General features: G+C 43.1%; 1 protein-coding gene across 2 annotated transcripts in view; it reads right to left on the reverse strand.

Annotated features, from left to right (window-relative positions):
* Positions 1–11,892, reverse strand: part of rc3h1b (ring finger and CCCH-type domains 1b) — a 35,000-nt gene extending 23,108 nt beyond the window's left edge. For both annotated transcript variants that reach the window (XM_063218764.1, XM_063218763.1), the window contains exons 1-10: positions 11,747–11,892; positions 9,546–10,013; positions 9,198–9,318; positions 8,056–8,295; positions 7,405–7,580; positions 5,128–5,328; positions 4,428–4,560; positions 3,788–3,906; positions 1,237–1,349; positions 151–375 (exon numbers count right to left, since the gene is read on the reverse strand). In XM_063218764.1, the coding sequence (XP_063074834.1) occupies positions 151–375; positions 1,237–1,349; positions 3,788–3,906; positions 4,428–4,560; positions 5,128–5,328; positions 7,405–7,580; positions 8,056–8,295; positions 9,198–9,318; positions 9,546–9,776 (1,559 nt within the window). In that variant the 5' untranslated portion in view covers positions 9,777–10,013; positions 11,747–11,892. The remainder of the gene's footprint in view (positions 1–150; positions 376–1,236; positions 1,350–3,787; positions 3,907–4,427; positions 4,561–5,127; positions 5,329–7,404; positions 7,581–8,055; positions 8,296–9,197; positions 9,319–9,545; positions 10,014–11,746) is intronic.
* Between the last annotated feature and the right edge of the window lie 244 nt (positions 11,893–12,136).

Consider the following 12,136-nt stretch of genomic DNA (forward strand, 5'->3'; position numbering starts at 1 on the left):
AGCAGCATCAAATTGGGCAAATAAGTCAAATTGTGAACAATGAATCACAACAGTAAACCAAACAGCATCGAATATCCACAACATAATAAAAAAACACAGGCACACGTGTGTCTGTCTGGTGAGCTGAAGAAAGGAACTCTGGGTACTTACGAGTCGGGTGGCGAGCCCGGGGCGCTGTCCATTTTGGGTTTCCGCATCCCGAGGTCGTAGGCGGGGTCAGTGCTGCGAGACACCAGCTGGGCACCAGAGCCGGCCGACACGATCCCATTGGTCAGCGGAGAAGATTTGCGCGGCACCCCGTCCAGGGGAACCCCGTCTTCAGGCAACAGCACACCAGGTATTCGAGCTGCCAGACGCTTGTTCATCTTGCGGTACCTAAGAGGAAGCAAGATACGGTAAGTCGGAACTTATCCTCCTCCTGCCAGCACAGACAGCATTCTCTCAGACAAAACAGACTACACTGAGGGAGGAAATGTTCTCTATTTCAGTGGTTTTCAAAGTGGGGGTCGCGATGGGGTGCTAGGGGGGCCGTGGCAGGTTGGAAGTATAGCAAATAATAAAATTGTATTAATGTACACCAAAAAAAGCAAAAATTATTTCCATTAGTAGATATCTGCATTATAATAATCTATTTCATGTCTGACTTAGGTATTTTATAAATCTCAATGGGGCACTGACACACAGACGGAAACTATGGTTGTGAAAGAGTAATAGAGAAATAGTGTAGCACGGCCCGTGTCAGGGGGGCCTTGGCTGGAATCTATTGGTATATGGGGGACCTCGTCATGGTAAAGTTTGGGAATCCCTGCTCTATTTACTCAATAGACACTCTAACAGAACAAGAGAAAAAAACAGCAGAAACAAACAAAACAACAGAAAAAGAAAAGGTTTACACATGTACCTGAAAAAAAAAACCTCAGCTATACATTCATAAAAGTAATGAGGGCAACCCCTACAGGGCCAAGCCCCGGATAGACGTCTGAAAGCAAACATGTGTCATGTGGTGGTATGACTAATATCGATACTACAAGTTTAAAAACCTCTCCCATTGTAGTCCTTCTTTCCCCACCCTAATTCATACACTAAAATGTGCTTTTCCTTCCTGCTTATGTGACCACACTGTGTGTGTGTGTGTGTGTGTGTGTGTGTGTGTGTGTGTGTGTGTGTGTGTGTGTGTGTGTGTGTGTGTGTGTGTGTGTGTGTGTGTGTGTGTGTGTTGAGACTGGCCCTCCTTACTTCTCTAGTTCCTCCTGTGAGTGGGCGAAGGTGCAGCTTGCTCCCCTGGGACAGCCCCCTTTCTGCTTCATGTCGCGGCACATGTATGTCTTGTACTTGCTGTGTTGTGGGGGCTGTGGAGAGAGCAAAAAGGGGACAGAAAATGAGGCAAAGACAGTAAAAGCAGGAGTTACAAATACGGAGGCTGTGACTGTTTGGTAATCTGAGGGTCCTCCTTCAGACTTTCGTGTGGGCGCCTCACAAAGCTGAGCGGAAATACAGTACTTGTACATGAGGGTCTGGCGAGAGTCAGCCTAGGGACACCAGACTGGTGCACCGAAAGCTGTAATCCTGCACCACACTTGACAGTTCTCCTGCTTGCTTATTTCTGTCTGGCATCACCTGGGTTGCATTCCAATATGCAGACTTACGTCTTCCACTTGTGCTTGTGGCCTCGTACCAGGAAGTAATACGTCATGATGACATCATTGGCAACAGCATTGTATTTCAATATCTCGCAAAAGCTCAATTGTTAAAGTCATATTCTCATTTGCAAACTGGATGGTGAAAGAAGAATAGTCCCCCAAAAATAGTTGTGGCTAGGCTGACAGCGGGGGAACTTAATCACAAGTGGAGGAAGGGAGTCTGCATATTGGAATGCGCCACTGGTCAACACAAGGGCAGACGACATTATCCCACATCAGTATACACTAGGGTTTAATCCCGGGACCCGGGATTCCCGGGAAATCTGATCAAAACAATTTCCCGTTTCCCGGGAAAGCCATGACGGGAAACCGGGAAAAAAATTAAGTGCGTGTCTATTTGTTGTCCCAGCAACATAAGCAACAGTGCCATCTAGCAGCGGTAACACTTCAGGCTCATTTAAGCAGCAGCAGTACAGGCCCATTTCAGCAATGTCTGAGGTGCGCGGTTGACGTATTATTTCATCCGCAACCGCTTCTCAGAATTTCTAATCCACCCGCCCTAATGTTTTTTCTCCAATTTCCAAAACCGAATCCGCCCGCCATCCGCCTATTAGTTTTTAGTATTTAAGATGCCTGAGGCACATAGTCGATCGTCTTTTTCAAGCAGTGCAGGTAATTTACATCTTGCCAGCCCATGTTTAAAAAAAAATCTCTAACTTATAGCGATTCCCAACTTGTCTCCACCCATCGCACAACGTGAAAGTTGAAACGTGTGGATGCTTTAATGCAGCCTAAATTTTAACAGTTTAAATACATCCAGTCCAAGCAGCACAATCGAAACTATTGGCTATCTAGCTTACAAGTTTGGATGGTATCCAATAAGACGAGTCAAGTGTCTTGCGAAGAGTGCAGAGAATTACGTCGCGCGTGTGTGTGTGAGCGAGAGAGGGTGAGAGAGGGAGCGATTCCAAACTTGTCTCCATCCATCGCACAACGTGAAAGTTAACGTGTATGCTTTCATGCAGCCTAAATTGTACCAATTTTGCCTCCTCCCCAAGCAGCACAATCGAAACTATTGGCTATCTAGCTTGCAATTTTGGCTGGTCTATCCAACAAGATGAGTCAAGTGACATATGTCTTGCGAAGAGTGCAAGCGTCGCTTTGTGTGTGAGCGAGAGAACTAGAGAGAGAACGAGAGAGAGGCGCTTCCCAAAATCGCTCTGCAGAAAGGGCAAGGCGATGTCTCCAAATATTAGACAAAATGCAGCTTATTTTAGTTAAGTAGACATCAGGAAAGTATTTTGTTTAGTTGCAAAGCCGAGCTGATTGGTTCATATTGCTCTGAAAGACACTGAAGTCTATGCCTATATTTTAATGGGTTTATTATGCGCGCGAGGTCACCTAACTGTAGTGACGCCCGGTGCTATTAAAACGATAGCACTTGGGCAAACGGTAAAGTCAGTTTAGCCATGCATACCTGCCTATGATGAACCAGTTTTCTTGTTTGAAAAAACACTCTTCCTGGCGCTAAAGCAAACTGCCATTTCTGACTGACCCAGATGAAATCCCATGCACGGAACTCCACTATTGAGATGACATCGTATAGGCTATATTTCCCACCGCTTATCACAGTAGCCGACAGTGAAACATTGTTCTCATGAAGCTGGCGGTAGACGTGTATACTATCCACAGGTGAAGGACAATGTGCCATGATTTGCGCACAACCTCAAACACAATTCCTTAATGGAGAATAGCCAACCCACTGTTGCATCAAACTTATAGGTGAAAGTCGTGAGCTCCACCAACAATCCACCGTCATTGATAAGCGCTGCATGCTGCGCACAGGCTATCATCTTACACTTCATTATTATTGTGTTGGTGGATAGGAGAGCTTAATCTTAATTCCTTTCTCCCAATAATGATACAAACAGTAACAACTTGATACAAAATGCCAGTTTGGGAGGAACAGTTGAATTGTAGCCTCTACATGACTAGATCAAAAAATTTGAAAAAAAAAAAAAAAAAACGGGATTTCCCGGGATTCCCGGGAAATGGGCCGTCAGATCCCGGGATTTGATTCATGCCATTTTCGGGAAAAATATTAAACCCTAGTATACACCCCCACATCACATCACATTCACTCTTACCTGTTGCTGATCAGTTCCCTTCTTGCTGTGGTTTTGGATGAAGTCCACCAGCCCATGGACCACGGTCTTCACAGCAACCAAACCCTTCTCCAGCTGCTCCCAGGTGGGCGGAGGGGCATCTGTAGATTTTGATCAAATAACATTAAGTATGCAGTAGAGAAGAGAGATATCCTCCACGTCCACACTCCTGCACTTCACAATCTGGTGCGTCACGGGAAAGGACTAGTAGTTGCAGGGAAAGAAAAGGGAGTCACCGGAGCATCTTAAAATGTGGTATATTAACTGTTTTATTGGGAAGCACTTGCACGATAAAACAGTTATACTTCCACATGATCTGAAGATGCTCCGGTGACTCCCTTCTTTCCCAACGTTTAGTTATCCACTCAGCCTTATCTAACATTGACAAACCACTTGGATTCCCTACACCGTCTTATTTCTGGCATCAGTGACATGCTGATTGATTTTCCTGTTGACAGTCACGCCCCACCCCGCACACCCCCATCCGTCATGACCTGGGCTCCGTTCCAAGCAGAAGGCAACTAGAACCAGCTGAGAAGTGGCTTACATAAGCGTTCAGGCTAATGTTAGCGTAGAGATGCTTTATTAATCCTCCAAGGAAAGTAAGGCATCTGGCTTGTACCTGGGCTGGGGTCAATGTTGGCCAGCAGTTCCAGGTGAGGTCGGAGCCTGTTGAGGTTGGCTGGGTCACCTGTCCTCTGCAGAGCGATGGTCAGCTCCTGAACACTCTGAGCAAACGACGCCGGGGTCTGCAGCTGGAGAAACGAGCAACAATAACAACACATGAGACTAGAGTCAGTAGACTAACTCATCAGGGAAAAAAACATGTAATGTAATGAAGAAAAAAAAATAGCTTTAAAAAGCATGTTATGTCCAATTTTACATTTGTATGACATACACAATAAAGAACTACTCCATCATGTTGCTAATTATGGAAATGCTAAGCTTTAACATACTTAAAATTCCTTTAGTCAGAGTTCATGAACTGTGAAACTTCCCCTTAACCCATTTTAGCCTGATGACTCGTGCATGTTGTTTAACCTTTGGTGCCTGGAGACGCATATACGCAGCATTCAGGCTCTTGAGATTCTTGCTTTTTAATAAAAATGTGGGTATGTTACAGCTGAATGAACACATTCTAATGCAAGATGAGGGTCTTAGGGTTTAAAATGTAACGTATTTCATGTTTTTAATGTGCATCAGAGGCTGAGATATTTAGGTTTTTATAGGCTAAGGGCAACTCTCCCAACAAGGGCTTAGGCATTCAGCAGGCGTTTTTTGCAGGTGCTTTAGGCATCAGTGGGTTAAATGCTCCAACTCACCTTGTCAATTATAGACTGCATGTGTGACTTGTGGGACTGGTCCCCGTACAGTAGTGAGGACCACTGGTCAGGAGCGATGCGCAGACCACCCTCCATGGCAATCTGCACTATCTGAGAGTCGTGCTCGCGACGCAGAGCTTCATACGTCCGAAACTCCTCTTTCAGCTGCATGAGCGAGGAGTCCTCATCACGCTTTGTTACCTGAGTGGCAAGACAGGATGGGTGTATGACATTTATTATTATTATTATTATATATGAATTTGTGGATTGTTTCAACACTTTTCATGACATGCATGTGCTGCATCACAGAGCTAGCATATTTCCAGAATAAATAAATGAAGAAGGCTTTACAGGGTTCCAACTCTGAGTCATATATAAAATTCCACAACTTTCCAGACCCAAAAAAAATGAATTTCCATTACCACTTCCGTAAAAAGAAAAAAAATCATGCACAACTCATACACAATGTCAACACTGCCCTCAATGCACAGTGCAAATGTACCTGCATTTGCCAGGCATGTTTGCCAATTGACACCAAGCCACCACTAGTTGCATTCTAGAACGTTGCACATTACAGCGTGAAATCAAACCATCTCTGGCAAGTGTTGTAGTAAAACCAGTAAGAAACAATGTTATATACACAACAACAAAAAAAACGCTTTGCTTCTACACAACTGTAAAGAAAATTCCACGATATTCCATGACTGGAAAAACTTTCATGAAATTCCATGATATTCCAGAAATTCTATGACCCGTGGAGACCTTGGGCCTCATTTATAACGGGTGCGTACGCACAAAAGACTGCGCACGCCAAGTTCACCGCAAGGTTTGGTATTTATAGAAAAAGAACTTGGCGGTAAACGTGCGCAGCTCCACGCAAAGTTTGACCCATGCGTAGGCACTAAACAAAAGACCAAACGCGGAAAGCGCGACCTCGGGAGGTAGCTGGAAGAACGACCCGAAATTGGTTGAAGAAAAAAATCAAAGGTCACGTGTCACGATAGCCACTTTAACATTAGTTAATCCAGTTCGCAACGAAAACACGGTTGTTTGTTGTTTGGTAATGGTGGAAAATAATAAGTAGGCCTACATGTCCTATCCATAGCCACATGCATGTAGCCCAATAGACGCTTCAAATTGTACGTTTAGGAAAGGCCTACGTTATGGAAATACCCTACATTTTATTAACAATAACCACGGACCTTTCCAGTATCGGGCTATAATCGTATCGGTAGGCTATAAAGTGTTCCGAGTCTGCAAGGAATTACGTCAACATTTAAGCCAGTTGCAGAATCATCTGCTCGAGTCCCAAGTGCATCTGTAATGGTTGATTTTCTCAGCCATACAGGCAAGCGCAAGTGCTAGGCCTACTGGACAGCTTCGTTTCTCTTGTTGCATGTCATTTCTTTTCCATGCGGTTATTCGTCATCAAAGCAGAGGTGTGCATTTGACAGCTGGCCTTATACACTGATAATGTAGCCTACGTTTATAATACACACATTTAATAAATACAGACTAGAAAATGCCCATATGTCATGCTGTCTGTGGATATGTCGATCGACAGTCGTGACGTCGCTTTGAAGTGAAAGCAGACAGCTGCGCGCAGTGACCAACGGCAATTGTTGAAAAAAGTTTAAACCCGGTGCATATGAGGTGCGATGAGACAGCGAATAGATTTTCTACCGGTGAATTTCACATGGGGACATGCCATGTGAGATGTTTCCTTGACGCAGCTATTTTTCCCTTTGTTCACAACTCAATTAATACTAGCCTACATGTCCATGACTTGGCAGGTTCATGTCCATGCCATCCTTATTATTATTATTATTTTTTTTACTTCTGGTATAGCGTGATTTTTGTCAACATAACCATCCACATGCTGCAATTCAAGGTTTTATTTTTGTACGACTTCCCAAACTTAACCGCTCCACTTTGCCCAACGTTCTCTAGGCCTATCTAATAAAACTGTTTGCTCCACATGTGGTAAATAGGCTATCTCGTCTGCTTTCCGCACGCCGTCCACAGATATAAATATTCATTTTGGGCGTTTCACTGAATATTCATAGATAATTATGGGTGTGTCCACAGGTGCGCACATTTGCCGCAACTTCAGAGTCAGTTGGGATTTTTAAAGGGAAATCGACGTGGAAAGTGTGTGCGCCATGCTTTATAAATCTGAATATTTTCTTGCGCACGCACATCCTGAGTTTCGTGCGTGCGCCATCTTTTGGCGCATTTCTTCCTCAAAGTTTTATAAATGAGGCCCCCTGGCTTTACCTTGAAGCAGGAGGCTCGGTAGAGCAGCTGAACTACGTGGCCGATGCTGGTCTTAGAGGCCTGTGGGAAGCGGGGCTCCAGTCTCTGGACCACGAACAGAACCAGAACCTTCCTGGACAGAGCCGAGCCGTCCTCCAGCGCTAGCAGCACCAGCTTCAGGGCCTCCTCCTGCATGGCTGCAATGACAAATGGCATCAATCATACCGCAGACCACACAATCAAATCACAATTAATGACTGCAATTAAGATGACTACAGACTATCAATTAACAAAATGCCAGATGAATACACATCATGATGATCAAATTCAATGGTCAAATGTGTTCTTGTTGATCATGACAACCGAAAGATTTTTGCCAAGTTTTGCGAGACCAGATGTGATTGTGGTACAAGAACACAAAAGGATGCATCAGCTGTCAATTTCCTCTGCAGTAATATGCATCGTAACCACGAATTGTGTAAAACACTGAGCAGAATTCCACAGAGTGCTTATTGCATGTGGATGTCTGAGGATGTTTATGTGTCTATGTGTGAAAATTATGTGTATATGTATAGCAAATAAGATGTGTACTACAAGATCTAACCTGATGGAACTGAACAGTCTGATGTGAAACCAAATATCCCTATGGGACAATAAAGAATCTAATCTTACCTGGGCCCAGGAACTGGCAGCCACGGGCTCGCACAGCAGCCCAGAGGTTTGACGAGAGCTGCTGTGGATTCTGATGCTGGAGGATGAGCTCCGTGACCGTCCTCTCGCCCAGAGACCGGGCCGCTCGCATCGCCCTTACCCGCCCTTCCTCCTCCACCAGCTGACAGTGGACCAGCGTCACCAGCTTGCGCTGCATGGGCCGGCTGAGCATGCTCTGGGCCGCATTGCTGAGACCCACTCCTGCAAATAGTTTGAGGGGAGAGTGAGGAACGTTAGAACATTTGGACATCTGATGATTTATATGTACATTCACAGTGACATAATAATGATATGTTGTGGTATGATATGGATAAATGTCAAGAAGTGATACACTGACAAAAGAATGGAAATGTATTACATGGTATTAACATGAAGCAGTAGAAAGAAATTGCTCATACTAATTAATACAAAGACAAAGTTCACAACAAAAATCAAATAAAATCAGATGCAAATTTAGAGGCAAACATCTCCTATTTAGCCATATCTCAATAGTAAAGTAACATCAACAATGAAACCGAGCTGCTTCTCAGTTTGCTAATAGTTTACAATGCAAGAGGCTGAAGTAACGGAGACATTTCTGTACACCAAGTGAAGACACTGTTTGGCTAATTGTGGTGTTGCAGCTGAGAAACATAGCTAAGTTCAAACAAACAAACGACAATAATAGCACAATAATATGAAAAGCAACAAGCCAATCAAACGCTATACAAGCCTCTTTTCTACCATAAAAAATACCTCCCAAATTTCCATAACAGACACAACAATGACACCAACACACCAATATGCTGATATAGCAGGGCAAAATGTTTCATTATCTTCATAATATTAAAAAAAATTAAAGAAAAACGCGAGGCAGACGAGCATGTTTGGGGTGGTGCTAACAGCCCATCATCCTAGATAGGCCGAGGCAAATTCAGATCTACATGATTTTATTTTGTTAATCAGTTACCAATGCAAGTCTTTAACAGCATTTCAAAATTCATTTGTATCATTATTAGATGATTGAAACTATGACGGCAATATTTGGGGAAAACAACCAACAGCAACAACAACAAAAAAAGACAAACAAGTGCCATGTGGCCAAGGTCCCCTTCATTCTTTACCTCTGACGCTGCTGAGAGGTTTGAGGTAGAGGGCTAGTTCTTCCACACACTGGCGGGCCTCATCGTAGTGCTTGGTGTCCTCTGGATTGGTAATAAGGGCCACAGGTTGCAGTTTTGGCACCTATCAAACAACAACACACTCATTAAACAAACTATATTCTCTTCACCCCTCACATTAGCTGAACATTAGTCTTAATTTGAACAACTGGTCAAAATTGGTTAAATAGTAGTCAGACATTCATTTAGTTTGTCAAACCGTTCACCAATTTCCAATTGCTATTTGAAAAAAACAACAACAACAACTACTACTACCACTACAACAACAACAACAACAATGACATCACTCACCTGACCCCCCACCAGTTGAAGCAAGGCCGAGTTGACTGGGAGCTGCTCGATGTCTGTGTTGATAGCAGTCTGATCGAATGGGCAGGCTTTCCGGTGCAGCTTGTTCAGGCACATCTTGCAAACCGTGTGTCCACAGCCCAGACTGATGGGCCTGCGCACGGTTTCCTCGAATGTTTGTGTGCATATTGGACACAACAAAAACTCTGTCCATTGTGGGGCTTGCACTGGCATTGTAACAGGTGTGGTCTACATGTAAAAAAAAATGGAAGGGAGGGTTTTGTTTCTATATTATTTATTGTCTGAGTCACAGATAAGGGCCTCTGTTGGCTCGTGACTCAGATTTGTATCCTTTTCTGTTTGTTTTACAAAGAAAGAAAATTAGATTCCACTGGAATCAAAAATATTCCTATAATTCTTAAAATGTCTGATGCTTTGAAGATGGTCATCACATGGTGTGACACAAGACACCTGGAAAATAAGAAAAAATATGTTATGGCAAATGGTATCAAGCTGTGAATCAAAGTGTTGTTGAACAGAGCCCCATTCCGTGTACATTTTAAATAATTTATATTGATCTAAGGACATCAGTTTCAATATTTTATAGGGGTCTGGCCTTACATATAAAGACAAAGGTCTGGGCAGATTTATTTTCTCGCGTAACAACAATGGTGATGATGTATAAACCAGCAACAACTGAACACATCAACAACTGGTGAAACCATTCTCTATGTAAACGTGAATGTTCCAAAGATAAACACCACATTTAACTTCAGTGACATAACGCCCGTTTCAGAGAAAGTTCAATGAGCCATCAGTCCTACAATATAGCAGATACCAACTAGCAGCTGATTATTCTTTTGCAAATGATATTCTGTCAATAAGCTTGTACACACACATGATCCAGATACGTCTTCTGACTGACTCAAACTGAAAATCACAGCTAAAACGAGCTACCGTTTGCACTCATATTTTGTATCGCTAAAAATAGGCGTGTAAGATAAGAAGCCCTTACAACTCAGCTAAACAACTAACGTAGCCTGTACGTTAGCTTGAATAACAGAAGAAATTTTGTTGACGAATTTGGCTTGAGATTTGCAAACGGTGAAAACCAAACAAATTAATTGCATGAAGAAACAAAAATGTAACCCGTACACCACACGTTATATGGAGAAATAACATTCGGCAAAGTAATACACCCAGGTGAATCAAATTACGTACATAAATATTCTCAAACCGGCAGATACTGTTTCCTAGCTGGGTACGGTCGCTAACACCAACCAAGCATTTGCTAAAGCGGTTTGTAAGATACTTCGTCTCAAAGGCTACCGAAAATGTTATGTACCCAGCAAGAATGATATTTTCTCTACATGGGAATGAGGTGTCGAATCGCTTAATCCAACAAATTGATTTCAAATTATACGTGACGCTATGTGTATGTTATACAAAAGTCAGTTAGCTTCGGGTGGATGGGCAGGGGCTACGCCGCTAACTGACTTACGAGAAACATCTTACTTGATTATGTAACGTTTAGATTGTGTTTTCTGATTCATATATTGACGCCACGTAAAATATTTTTCTTCCTACCAAGAATTACAATAGTTTGGTCTAAGACACACATAGTCATCTGTAATAATTAGTTCACGACAGAAAGAAACAATTCGGATATCTATCGATAACCACTCCTGTTTCGGTCAGCTAGCCACTGCTTCGCTAGTATTAGCCAACCATAGCAACTGAAAAGCTAGTTACCGTTAGCCAGACTGCTAAAATTTCACTTGGTCATCTGATAGGATTTCCAGCATTCGTAAACGCCTGTTGTACGTTCCTTTTGCAAACTAATATTGGCTACCGTACGAAAATGGATGTAGCTGGTGTGTCAACAGTTCAAAAATGAAGACGAAAAATATATTCATGACGGCCGTTTAATCTCCAAATCAAACCAATAGCAGTGCGATTAGCCAATCTCAGAAACAAGCAACCCAGGTCAGTTCCACGGGCTAGCCCAGGAAACATCGCCGGGTGGTTAGCCAAAGGCGGCTAATTTTGTAGCATCCTTCCGTTAGCTAAGAAGAGCAGAGGCCCGTATTTGTGGCTAGCAAACCTGTGCTGTATTAGCCATTTTATTCTCTTAACTGCTGTTTTAGTCCACACCCAGAGACCAAACGCATTGCCGCAAATACATAAAACATGTGCATACTTACTTGCTTCAAATAATAGAGGCTATCTTCATCTATTTTTAAGAAAACGCCGCGTTATTTTTGGGGTCGCCATATCGACCGTAATGTTAACGCTTGCCGAAGTTCCTGGGAGTTGCTGACAAAAACTGCCAACAGCAGAAGTTAAACAAGGAAGCGAACGAGCCGAGTAGCTGAAAGGCAAAGGGCGGAATTTACCCCTGGTGGTGAAACGAGGTAGTGTCAAGTAAACAGGGCCAGTTCTGTAGGCCTTCAGTTTCACAAGATAAATTTCCCGTTATTAATACGTAATAAGTTAGTAAGTGAATAAACAGGCCTACATACAAACATACATATGCTACGTATGTAGGGGCCTACAGGGATTAGACAAAATAATGGAAACACCTGTCATTTTAG

Source organism: Engraulis encrasicolus, chromosome 16 (genome assembly GCF_034702125.1).
Source record: "Engraulis encrasicolus isolate BLACKSEA-1 chromosome 16, IST_EnEncr_1.0, whole genome shotgun sequence".
In the NCBI taxonomy this organism is placed as follows: Eukaryota; Metazoa; Chordata; class Actinopteri; order Clupeiformes; family Engraulidae; genus Engraulis; species Engraulis encrasicolus.